General features: G+C 47.8%; 2 protein-coding genes across 3 annotated transcripts; one reads left to right on the plus strand and one right to left on the minus strand.

The window, feature by feature from the left end:
- Positions 1-7: 7 nt before the first annotated feature.
- On the minus strand, positions 8-2,739 carry zcrb1 (zinc finger CCHC-type and RNA binding motif 1). The gene is made up of 8 exons (XM_047022575.1): positions 2,569-2,739; positions 2,284-2,393; positions 2,097-2,125; positions 1,887-1,998; positions 1,666-1,773; positions 1,249-1,358; positions 1,007-1,079; positions 8-457 (listed from the first exon to the last, which is right to left on the minus strand). Exons 2-8 carry the CDS (start codon positions 2,365-2,367, stop codon positions 308-310), a joined length of 666 nt encoding a protein of 221 aa, XP_046878531.1. The 5' UTR covers positions 2,368-2,393; positions 2,569-2,739; the 3' UTR covers positions 8-307.
- A 3-nt stretch (positions 2,740-2,742) lies between these two features.
- pphln1 (periphilin 1) lies at positions 2,743-11,891 on the plus strand. Of its 2 annotated transcripts, XM_047022573.1 has the most exons (11): positions 2,743-3,007; positions 3,343-3,402; positions 3,675-3,739; positions 3,817-4,032; positions 4,491-4,555; positions 5,638-5,769; positions 5,890-6,062; positions 6,181-6,267; positions 7,043-7,119; positions 9,065-9,196; positions 10,223-11,891. In XM_047022573.1, coding segments are annotated over exons 2-11 (1,140 nt in total). In that variant the 5' UTR covers positions 2,743-3,007; positions 3,343-3,401; the 3' UTR covers positions 10,415-11,891. The 2 variants fall into 2 exon arrangements, with proteins under 2 accessions (XP_046878529.1, XP_046878530.1); XM_047022574.1 differs by lacking the exon at positions 6,181-6,267 and having other exon boundaries at positions 2,744-3,007.
- Positions 11,892-11,936: the final 45 nt, after the last annotated feature.

Consider the following 11,936-nt stretch of genomic DNA (forward strand, 5'->3'; position numbering starts at 1 on the left):
TTGAAGATAAGCTTTTGTTGAAACGTTTTATTTCCAAACATGGACAACAATAACAGGGAGCAGTTACATCATCAATGATATTTACAACTAAGTTTTAGTGGAGAGTTAGATACTGAGTCAATCTCTGACTGAGTCAATCTGTGACTCAGGTAGACAAATGTATAAATATACAAAAACATACCGTTACACTGGACTTACTCTAACCTCTCATTCCCATGTAACCCCACTTTAACCTCTCGTAAAAAAGATCTACAGCGTTCGTTTCTAACTGTCTTTAGCAGGCCATAGTCTCTCAGACCAGACCTTCTCAGTCACTCAGTTCCTCCTCGTCACTGAAGTAGGCGCTCTTCTTGATCCGAGGCTTCTTGGAGTCGTCCGACGTAGACGCCTGAGCAGCGTCCTCAGCAGCGAGGGCCGTCCGTTTCCTTCGACACTCCTCCTCCTCGATGCGAGCTTGCTGAGGGGACAGGAAGTCCATGTGGGGACAGGAAGTCAGGGGGGGGGGAAGCAGGGCATGGAACACTAGTAGTAGCTGTGATGGGTAACATCAATGTTGTAGCGACTACATGGGACAAACTAAAAGTTGCTGAGAGGCTGCTGAGGTTGCTGAGGTTGGGTTACTTGGGTTGGCTGACGCGTTGATAAAAAGAAAAGATTTGCAGAGATCCAAGAAATACGTCTACGTGGCTTTCATTGCTGAAAAGTATTGAAGTATTTGAATGTCCAGAAATCATACTCAAAGGTAATTACAGCGATCTGGAAAAATGTTGTGATCAAAAAAAAATTGCGGTCAAAAAAGTCAGGCGACCCACTCACCCCCTCTTCCTCCATACAAGCCCACAGGTGCACAGGAGCTTTAACACTAAGTGAGTGTCACCGCCCATACCCACGTAAATCCATCACACCGCAACCACACAACAGTAAACAATAATACAAAGAAATAATTCCTGGCCCCTACAAATGTGATTATGCTGTGTGTTCCAACATTGATCTCATTTGAACTGACCTGAAAAGCGATGGCCTGACTCAGACTGTCCAGAGCTGGATCCTCACCCTCCTCTTCACTTTCCTCTTCTGGACTGATACAAAGCAAAATATGCAAATATATAACTGCCTGCACTGGTGGGAGGAGTATGAAATAACAGAACGGTCCAAAACTCACAGGGAAGCAGTGTGTGCATATCAGTGTTGCTGGTTTGTCTATTTTATTACTATACTATATGCATGTTCTTGGTAAATTACACTTACACTTCCTCAGGTTCCTCAACCTTTTTCTTCTTCTTCTTTTCCTTCTTCTTCGGGGGATCTCGTTCTCCCAGCATGTTCTTGGGGCAAGCGTAGCTCAGGTGACCCGTATCCTACAACACAAGAGCCCAGTCATATTGTAATTTAGTCGACACTCTTATCCAGAGCGACTTAGTAAACACAGGGACATTCCCCCCAAGGCAAGTAGGGTGAAGTGCCTTGCCCAGGGACACAACGTAATTTGTCACAGCCAGGAATCGAACCGGCAACCTTCTGATATGTAGCCCGATTCCCTAACCGATCAGCCATCTGACACATCTGACACCCATATTGTGTTAGATACAACTCAGCATCTTCAAATCAAATATTCTACCAGATGAGAAGGACAGGTATCAGACAGGATTATCCACGGCAACCTACACCGCACTCATAGCATCTCGATTTGTCTGCGTAGTTACGTCTCCTGATGAACTCTGTGGCGCGGCCGTTGTCAACGGCGATACTGGCTTTTACCGTGCGACCAAACAGCTGAGGACAGACAGAGAGGGGGAGCTGAGTAACAGCCAGGAACACAACAGCGGATCCAGGATGAAAGGGACTACACCATTCATGTTGAAGTATTTCTAGAAAACATAACATACCTGTTTGTTGTTTAGTGACCTAAAACAGTTCTGTGCCGACTCTTTATCCAAGAATAGAACAAACGCCACACCTTTACTCCTGCGCGTTTCTTTATCCTTCACTATGGTCACTCTAGAAGAATCAAACTTTATTTGACCACAGTTCAATTACCGATAAAACTGTATTATAAAGCCTGTGTGACATATGCATTCTCTCCAAAATGAACTCACTTTACAACTTTGCCATATTTTGTGAAGAGCTGTAAAGCGATGAGGAAACACTTTAATGACCCATCATCAAGGTAAACAATTCTTAAGGTATACAATGATTTCTCTAGCTCTCTCACACACAGACACACATGCACAGACACACAGGAGATCGTTTTACTATTCAGTGGGTGGGGTGTGAATATCATACCTTGTGTAAGTCATTGTTGGTTAAAGAGAAAGGCAGGTTTGACACATAGACTGTGCTTCTGCTTGGTGCCAAACCCCCACTCATATTGACGAGACTCTAAGGGTACAACTCTATAAAATACAGTGAATTAATTATAAAATACATCCTAATATGGTCCTCATATGTAGTTTAGTTGGTCAGCTATAGCTAGATGGCTTCAACAGTCAAATACTAGTGACACAGCTAGCAAGCTAAATAACTAGTTAGCTAAATGGTAGATATTCTGTTTAATATTACAGTACCTACCGAACATGTATCGGTCTTCGGGCTGAATATTCGCTATTTGCTGCAAACCATCCCTCAATAACGTTTAAAATCGTGCAAAAATGGGACACCTAAACAAGATAGTAAATAGGCGCAGTAAAATGACGCATTAAGGTTAGAACAGTTATCTGACCAATGACAAACTGCAACAACCGGAAAAGGTGACTAAATGGCAACGATCAGAAGATTCGGTCATACTTTTGCGATCGTAAATCTTTATTTATAGAATAATTTACTTGGACTTGCCATGTGATATTCATATTGCTATTCGGTATCAGTCTGACATAAATATAGGTTTCTTAAGTCTGTTTAAGATAATTGTGAGAACAAAGCATGGACGGCTGTGCAGCTGTCTACAACGTTTCAGTGAGGGACAGCTAGCTAGCTAGCTATCTTAAAGTTAGCATATTGTTGCTACTTGGTAAGTGCAATAACGCGCACATAACATATACAAAGCTAGCCTGGTTAATTACGTCGCTGTTAGCTAAAGTTATGATATCCACCATATCATTTGTATTTTTTTCAGTTGTATGTTGCATGTTCAAATGTCTTTAAAAGTCTCACAGTGCTTATTGCTTTCTACCGGGTTGCCAGTCATGATCCATCAGTTGCTTTTGACTGTCGTTCACAATTACCGAAATGGACCTGTGCACAAGCGATATAATTAATGGTCTGACACTGTTATCTGCTTACAATTAGTACCCTTACCTGCTGCTGTATAATCTGCATACATGTAATCCTCCATCTTCTCCACAGTTCGTTTTGAAGATTTGGATTAGGTAATCATCAACAATTCTCAAACTCTTGAACTAACAAGTAAGTAACACACTTTTGCAAAGCTGGTCAAGGTTTTATATTCGCGTAGAGCGAGTTAGAACATCAATAGAAATCGAGATGTTCTGTGTGTCTGCAACAAATGAAATGGGCAGGATATCAATTAAATGAGACAAGAGATCCAAAACACAAAATGTGTATGCATGCATTTTATATTATACGTTATAGTCGCTTCATATCCTACACAATCAAAACATTTGTAAAAAATAAAATGTGAGCTTGGTGGAGGCTAACTGCTTGAATGTTCCTCTTAGTGGCATATAGGAGGGAACGGAACATCCGTGAGGTATATGAGGAACGCTTCATACAGGACAGAGCTGTGAGTAATGAGGCTTCTAACACAATCATTCCGTTGAAGTGAAAGTCCTTCATGTAATCCTAACCTATTTCCTGTAGGGGCCGTACCCTCGTGGCCCTGGAGCAGCGGAGAGGAGGTCCACTTTAGGTCGGCCAGAGGAGGAATATAGCCGGGCATTTGAGTACGAGGGCCCAGCCCGCTTCTACCCCAATGGAGGCGCCCCACGCAGTTACCATGGCGAGGAACAGAGAGGATACCATGGCGATAGCCTGCATTTTCCGCCCGAGCGCAGGGCTGTTCCTCCCGCTAGAAGAGTAAGTCAAAAGTTGTACTTGAATATGAAATACTCGGAATCGAGGCTTTTAAATAAGAATGGAATCCCCCCTGTCTAGCTTTTTTCCTACTAGTCATTTAGCAGAAGCTCTTATCCAGAGCGACTTACAGTTAGTACAGGGACATTCCCCCCGAGGCAAGTAGGGTGAAGTGCCTTGCCCAAGGACACAACGTCATTTGGCATGGCCGGGAATCGAACTGGCAACCTTCAGATGACTAGCCCGATTCCCTAACCGCTCCTAGCTGGACTCAGTCCATGTGTCCCATCTCTTTATAAGTCTGAGAGGTCTGGTTCATCACAGCTCATCCATGGTTGTTTGTACCTACCCTCCATACAGTCATCTGGGAGTGGCAAGCATGGGATGTACCCATGCCCAGTCCTTCAGTCTAGTGTGACCTCTGACCTCTGTGGATGTTTCATCTTTTCTGTCGGCTGCAGGAGGACCCATACCTCTACAGAGGACCCAGAGAGGAGCCACACACAACACGCCAGATGGACTTTAGGTAGCTTTGACTTGAACACCTGGCCTACACACACACACTATCGTACATACTCACACACATTTACATTTAGTCATTCAGCAGACGCTCTTATCCAGAGCGACTTACAGTAAGTACAGGGACATTCCCCCGAGGAAGTAGGGTGAAGTGCCTTGCCCAAGGACACAACGTCATTTTTCCAGCCGGGAATCGAATCAGAAACCTTCTGAGTTAGCCCGATTCTCTAATCACTCAGCCATCTGACTCCCTCATACACACACAGAGGCACTGTTGTTGGTGTCATGTCAGATGGCATCTTTAAGTACTGACTGTAAGGCAGTGGGTCCTTATTAAGCTCAGCACAAGCCTGAAAAAGACCCTCCATTTGAATCAGGTGTGTCGGAGCAGGGAAACATCAAGAACACGTAGGGCAGGGGGCCTCGAGGACCAGGATTGGGACCCACTGGTGTAAGGACAATAGTGACCATTAGGGGGCAGCATTGCTCCATGTATTTAGTTCTGTGCAGCTCCTCCAAGTCCCAGGATCATTTCAGCAGCGTGTTTATGCTTTATGTACCACTCCTGTGTGTGTGTGTGTGTGTGTGTGTGTATGTGAGATGATTGTTTACACAGCACCATTAATCACAGTCAGCCGTGGCCCACTTAGACTTGTCTCTGCATGCTCTCTTGTCCTGGGACAACCCCTCAGACTCACAAACACACATTTCCTTGTAGCCTTGGAGTGTGCTTTCTCTTGACTTGTATAATAAAGGCAGTCCAACAGTTTCAGAGACTTGATTCTCAAGGCCCAGATCCGATGACAGTCCTGTATGCCTGTCCTTAGTCAGTCTGTTGCTGGCTGTTCAGTTCTGCTCAGAGTGATGAAGCACAGATAAACAGCTTTGTTCTACAGCAGTTACAACTGTCTGAGAATGCCAACACGGCTATTTAAACCTGTGACCGTATTTGGTCGTGCAAAAGCCTTGGGTAGCATTTTGAATAGCTTGAATTCAGCTTTTCCCCCAGACGGGTAGGTAGGTAAAGTTTGATATACCTTTTTATAGATGCTTCACTCTCTGTGTGTGTGTGTGTGTGATTCCTTCCAGAAGCAGCAGCCGCGCTGTCGCCCCTCCCAGCGTGCGGGGTCAGATGTACCCCGCCCCTCGCTCCCTTTCAGCCGTGGTGCCAGAGGGGGGTGATGACACTCTGATGCAGGCCATCCTCAACCTGGACAGAAGGTACACACACACACACACACACATACACTCTCTACCCACAGTGCCTTTGTGGATGGTGTTACAGTGTTATGAATGTCACTTAGCAACCCATGGTCTGGTTCTTCCTCCCCCCCCGCCCAGCGAGGAGAGAGATCCCTACAGGAGGAAGGGGCAGTTCCCCCCCGTGAGGGAGCGCTCCCCCCAGCGCAGAGACGTGCCTCCCTCCCCCCACAGTCGCTCCGGGTCCTCGGTCAGCAGCAGAGGGTACTCCCCGGACAGGGCCAAGGGGCTGGCCTACCCCCCGCAGGGAAAGAGTGTGTACCCCTCCTGTATTCTCCTCAGCCTCCCAAATCAGTCTCTCTCTAGTCTCCCCCCCCTATCCTATCTACCTGTCTCTTTCGTCCCCGTGTGATGATGTCACTGGCGTTTCAGGTGTGGACTGTCCCCAGGGACACGGTGGAGGAGCAGATCTCCTCTGGGGGACACTGTACCCCCCGCAGGCCGGACATGACTTCCTGGGTCTGTACTCTCAGCTGGACCGGCTCTAGCGGCTGACCTAAGACCAGCTCGGCATTTCCCATCTGGCTAGTTCAGACTGGGGGCTGGGAAGGTGGTGCTGGTCTTAGATCAGGACCTGCAGGGCCACATCGTCTGTAGAGCTTTCTGTGTTGTGCTGTGTAGCCACCACTCCCTGGAGGGGACATCCAGTGGTCACGCTCTTATCTGTTTGTCCAATGTCTGACCTTTGACCTCACTGTATCTTAAATGCCAATGTTGAGGTGCTACTTCAGAATGTGGACCGGCAGATAAAGGGTTACCCAGCCTGCCCCTCCAAAGCCACCCACGTGTAGCACGGATAACTAGCAGCCTTTTGCCTAATCTCCATGCCTACCACAATATATCAAACACCCCATAATAGTGCCATGTCATCTAGTCCCCCTCGTAGCAGATTAGAGTACTGTCTAGAGTACAATACCTGGTGAGTAGAGTACTGTCTAGATTAGAGTACCGGTGAGTAGTTCTGTGAGGTGACCAGAACAGCTGGTAGAGTTAGTCATCAGACTGCCTACCAGGTGTGTAGAAGCACACACATCCTGTCCTCTCATCTGTCTCGCTCTTCTCTCCCTCGCCTCTCTCTATCCCCCTTGTCTCTCTCCTCTCCCTCACCTCGCCTCTCTCTATCCCCCTTGTCTCTCTCCTCTCCCTCACCTCGCCTCTCTCTATCCCCCTTGTCTCTCTCCTCTCCCTCTCCCTCCTCTCTCCACCCCCTGTCTGTCTCTCTTCTCTCCTGCAGACAAAGACCGACCAGCAGGCCTTTCTGTCAGTGCGTCCAGAGATGGTTCACCTCAGAGCACAGCGTCCACCTCCAAGGTGAGCACTGTCTGACGCTACACACACACACATATGCATGTATGAAGACACACACATGCTGTCTCGCGCAAAACAAAGGCCTCTTTCGACACGACAAAGTTGAAGCATCTGTTAAGCACTTCCAGATGCTTCCGCAACGTCGGTGCAATCCCAACTTCATCAAAGTGTCTGCTGCTGGGTTTGTTCGTAAAATATTTGCAGCATGTTCCTCGTTTCATCCTTTTGATCAGGCTCATGTCGCCTGCCCCCCGAACACGACCCTGCGTTCAGTAGCCCCGAGATCAGAGAACACTCCCACACAGCAGGAACACTCACTCAGGTCCCCAATGTGTGCGCTTTCTACTGAGCGTCGTAAAAAAAAGAAACGCCCTCCAGTCGACTGCTGTGATGAAAGATGCTTTTAGAGAGTTTCCTTTCACCCTGGCCTCTTCTTACACACACGTGTGCGCGCTACACGCACCCACCCCCCCCAGTGTTAGATCTGGTTAGCTCAGACAGGCACGGTCACAGGGTCGAGATGAAAGGGCTCGTTCTAACAGTCTCGCCCTCTACGTTCCAACCAACACGTCTGTGCGGGAGGGCCCTCTGTCTACAGGACCCACACACAGGTCACATGGGCAGGACCCTGGTCTGAAAGGGTGGGTGAGGTCTCGGGCTGTAAAGCCAGGAGAAAAACTGGCAACCTTTTCTGTGAAACCATAGCATGAAGCATGCAACTCTTTATTATAACTTTATATACCATCTCCGGATCATGATGTTTAGGGCTACACAAGCCGTTATCAGAAGGGAAGCTGATCTGAGCTTCAATAGACGGTGCCCCAACAGCTTCACATCTTAGGCTGTGAATCCACCAGATCCCCAGGGCAGGCGAACGTCCCAGGAGACGGCAGTTCAAATCTGAATCCCCACCCCTCCACTGTCTGTGGCCCGGTCCAGAACCCCCCCTCCCCTCCACTGTCTGTGGCCCGGTCCAGAACCCCCCCACCCCTCCACTATCTATGGCCCGGTCAAGAAAGTGAGAAAGTAGGAGACTGTCTTGCTCCTCCAAGGCTAAGAGGCTGCTGTGTGTCTAATGAGGTGGAGACAGATATTGAGTCATGAACGTTTCCTCCCTTGGACCGAGAGCGATGTTGTTCTTGTGAGTCATGGTCAAGATCACCCCGTTCTCTCCCTCTCTCCTCCTGCTCTCTCCCTCTCTCCTCCTGCTCTCTCCCTCTCTCCTCCTACTCTCTCCCTCTCTCCTCCTGCTCTCTCCCTCTCTCCTCCACGTCTCAAACACACGACTTCAGGGGAAATGGAACAGGGGATAATTGGATGGGTTTACGAGCCGGGTGTGTATTTTAAGACACTCTTGGCCTCTCAACCCCTCTAACTCTTTTTTCTCGTTTTGTCTTCTTTCGTGGCCATCGAAGAGGGGACGTGATAAGATATGAAGCCTGTGCTTGGTTTCCTCCATCCATGAGCACAGTCAGTCATGCGCGAGCGGCTCCTCTCTCCTGGCCTAGCCCACTAGAGCCAGGGAGAGAAAGATGGAGATGATCTGGAAGTGTGGATGGAGGAGGTGGAATTAGACAGAGAGGCAAGAGAATAGAAGAGTCTAGATGCAGTGGTCCATGTTGGTCCCATTTCTCCCTCTGACACATTGAGCCCAGTCGATGCTCCAGGCTCTGGGGTGTGATATCAGCCCAGACTCTAGTGGACTGAGACAGACTATACTGCAGGGCTATCCATCTAGATCATGGGTATGTGATGTCTGATCCTTGATGTCCATCTACAAGACCCGACTTTTGCTTCAACAATCTGGTCTCCCGTGATTTCGCTTTCTGAATGGTCGTCGGTATTTGTGCAACATGGTAAGCTTAGGGAAAAGATTATAATTTTTTGCTTCTGTCTGACCCATGTTCTCTGTGCATGTGTCCGTCTTTGGGTCTCGTCTGAACCCCAGGAAGAGGCACATGTGCTGGACGGAGACCATAACGAGGGGCTGGGCGCTGTGGATGAAAGCCACAAGATCTTGGAGGACTTCAAGGAGAGACGAGCTCAGGCCATCGCTGCCAAGGCTCACGAGATAGAGAAGGTGAGGAACGTTTCAACAGACATGCTCTGACTCTGGTTCCCCTGGCCCTGCTCCATAGCCACGCCCCTTCTCAGTTTAAGGATCACTGCTCCAGGCTCCCCCAGTGCTCTAATGAAGGCCATGCCTGCACCATTGGGCCTACTGCTGCTTTACTGGACCTATTAAACCTGAGACAACTCTGCCGTGGGGCCTACTGGGCCCTCACACGGAGCTGCGCCTCAGAGCCCAGTGCCGCTAAACTGTCGACAGTGCATCTTGCAAACAGTTTTAGACCTTTTCTTGACTCTCACTCACTCGCACGCCCAGTGTTTTCTCTCACACACACACACACACACACACACACAGAGGGTAGTTGACTCTGGTTTGCTCTCCCAATACCACCTCTGAAGTGCTCTCTGCACATGCCAGATGTTTAGCTTTGCCCTCAATCTGGTCTAGCCATCTCATCTCCCACTGCACCCCATACCTAGCCGTGTGCTTCTAACTTCCTCACACACGCGCACACACACACAAATCCTCTATCAATCACCCCCTCATAACCTCTGTGGTCCCCTCCCCTCAGAGGTCAACAGCTTGCCATTGTTTGTGATTGGGTAAACAGGGGAGGGGCAACGGGAAGTAGGGGGAAGTAAACAGGAAGTTCAGCCCGCTTTAGGAAATACTTTCCCAGCACACCTAACTGCGTGGTGCTGAGCTGCGATAAGTGCTTCCTCCAGAGCTAGATGGATGGCTATTCTGGCCCTCTCCTTCTCACATCAGTCTGGCCAGCTGACTGTTTAGCTGACCCGATGACCTCTGGAATGTCCTGACACACAGGGAGCGCTCCCACGTTAGCTGTGGAGGACAGATGATGTACGAGACGTCTAGCTCAGCAGAGGAACTCCTGTTCCAGGACAGGCCTGTGCAGCAACGCTTCTTGTTGCTTCCTGACAGACAGGGCAGCTTGGCTCTCGCATGCTGCCTTATGTAACAATTTTTCTGAACACATTGTCTTATTCAAGTGTGTGTGTGTGTGTGTGTGTGCAGGTGTTCAGGCAGGACTGCGAGACCTTCAGCATGGTTGTGAAGATGCTCGTGGATAAGGACGCCTCTCTGGAGTCTCAGCTGCAGATGCCGCTCATGGAGAACATCGTGGAGCTACGCGAACGCTGCTTCAACGACCTCAAACACTTTGTGTCCGAGCTGGACCAGGTGGTACTGCAGGAGCCCTCTATGTGAGAGGCCGACCAATCACAGCACACCTTCTAGAGAGAGAGAAAGAGAGAGAGATACTTATGGCCAGTTCACAGAGACGATGGCCAAATGTGAGCCGACTTACTGCAGCCCTACAAACAGGAAGTGAATACTGTGTGTCGAGGAGACACGATGACCTCAGCTGGGTGGTAGCTAACCAGGAGATTAAACCTAGCACCATCCAATGGATTTAAGTGGACCACCAATGTTCTCATGTTTGGCAAAAAGCTCTGAACATTTGAGATGAAACAGTGTTGAACTTCTTGAACTTATTTTATTTTTACCAGCAGAGGGTATTGGTTGTACAATGTCCTGAGTGGCCTCAGTTCAGGAGTTCAAACACCCTAAACAAACAATTCACAAACCTTCTATTCTTCTGTTTCCATAGAAACGTTGTCATTGAGCCAGTCTTTGTGGCTCTCACTGGGTTTAAGGAGAGCTGTTGTGTTCTGATGAAGACCTCTAGCATCAAAATATATGTTATAGTGTGTTCTAAATTTGGCCTTGCAACCTCATGTAATGTAACAGTACCTGTAATACCTGTCTTCTCAGCTGTGTATGGATTTAGGACACTGTTACCAACCACTCTGATTTGGTGGTGGATATGACTGTTTTTCCTGACAACGGATTTGATTGTTTGTGTTGTGTTATGTTGCTTAAAAGACATTGAACAAGAGCAGTGAATAAAACAGGAATTTGAAATGCACATCGTCGACTCGACCAGCCTCCAGTCTTTAAACCCCAGGTATGTCGTGGAGATCAGAATCATGAAACTATGTGAAGGTGACGTCCCACATCTCACATGAACACAAGGTCATTTTTAAGTAAAAAAAACATTTTCAAATGTGGATTTGAATCCAGGCTGTTGCGTTACTGCCCCAGCATATCTGAAAGAGCATACACACTAACCCAGTGAGCTAACTACTGCCCCAGCATGTCTGAAAGAGCATGCACACTAACCCAGTGAGCTAACTACTGCCCCAGCATGTCTGAAAGAGCATGCACACTAACCCAGTGAGCTAACAGGGGAGCCCTGCTTTCTTCTGGTTTTCTGACACCCCAACTCTGCAGGTTGTTACAACTACATAGTTCAATGTCACATTTAAATGTTGAGTGGAGATGATGATCCCTGATAGCTCAGTGGTTAAGGATGTGGGCTGCTGTGTGAGGGGTCTTCTGTTCAATCATGCCACTGAGCCACAGGGGTTTCCTGCAAAGTTGCTTTCTACAAGACGGTGTGATTTACCTTATGACATTACTAAATGACAAAGGACAAAGTACGTTTTGTATGTTGTGAAAGTTTGCTTAAGGATTTCGAAGAACAAAATACTGTGACAATAAATAGACTTTTCTTGAATAGACTTATCTCTGCCATATGGTTAAATATGAAACAGAAATGTACAGCTTACCATCTATTAGGGATGGGAATCTTTTGGTACCTCACGGTTCGATTCTTTGGGTCATGATTCGATACAATTTCAATCTGTATGGTCTTAAAAAGTCTTAA

This window comes from Hypomesus transpacificus, chromosome 7 (assembly GCF_021917145.1).
Source record: "Hypomesus transpacificus isolate Combined female chromosome 7, fHypTra1, whole genome shotgun sequence".
Taxonomy (NCBI): Eukaryota; Metazoa; Chordata; class Actinopteri; order Osmeriformes; family Osmeridae; genus Hypomesus; species Hypomesus transpacificus.

What these genes read in the sequence shown, in the direction of transcription:
- zcrb1 (XM_047022575.1), bottom strand. Translation starts at nt 2,367, where the DNA reads ATGAGTGGGGGTTTGGCACCAAGCAGAAGCACAGTCTATGTGTCAAAC. An exon ending in CGAGATGCTATGAGTGCGGT is followed by an intron (nt 1,359 to 1,665) that starts GTAGGTTGCCGT and finishes CTTGTGTTGTAG; the next exon opens with GATACGGGTCACCTGAGCTA. An exon ending in GTCAGGCCATCGCTTTTCAG is followed by an intron (nt 458 to 1,006) that starts GTCAGTTCAAAT and finishes CTGTCCCCTCAG; the next exon opens with CAAGCTCGCATCGAGGAGGA.
- pphln1 (XM_047022573.1), top strand. An exon ending in ACACGCCAGATGGACTTTAG is followed by an intron (nt 4,556 to 5,637) that starts GTAGCTTTGACT and finishes GATTCCTTCCAG; the next exon opens with AAGCAGCAGCCGCGCTGTCG. An exon ending in CTACCCCCCGCAGGGAAAGA is followed by an intron (nt 6,063 to 6,180) that starts GTGTGTACCCCT and finishes CTGGCGTTTCAG; the next exon opens with GTGTGGACTGTCCCCAGGGA.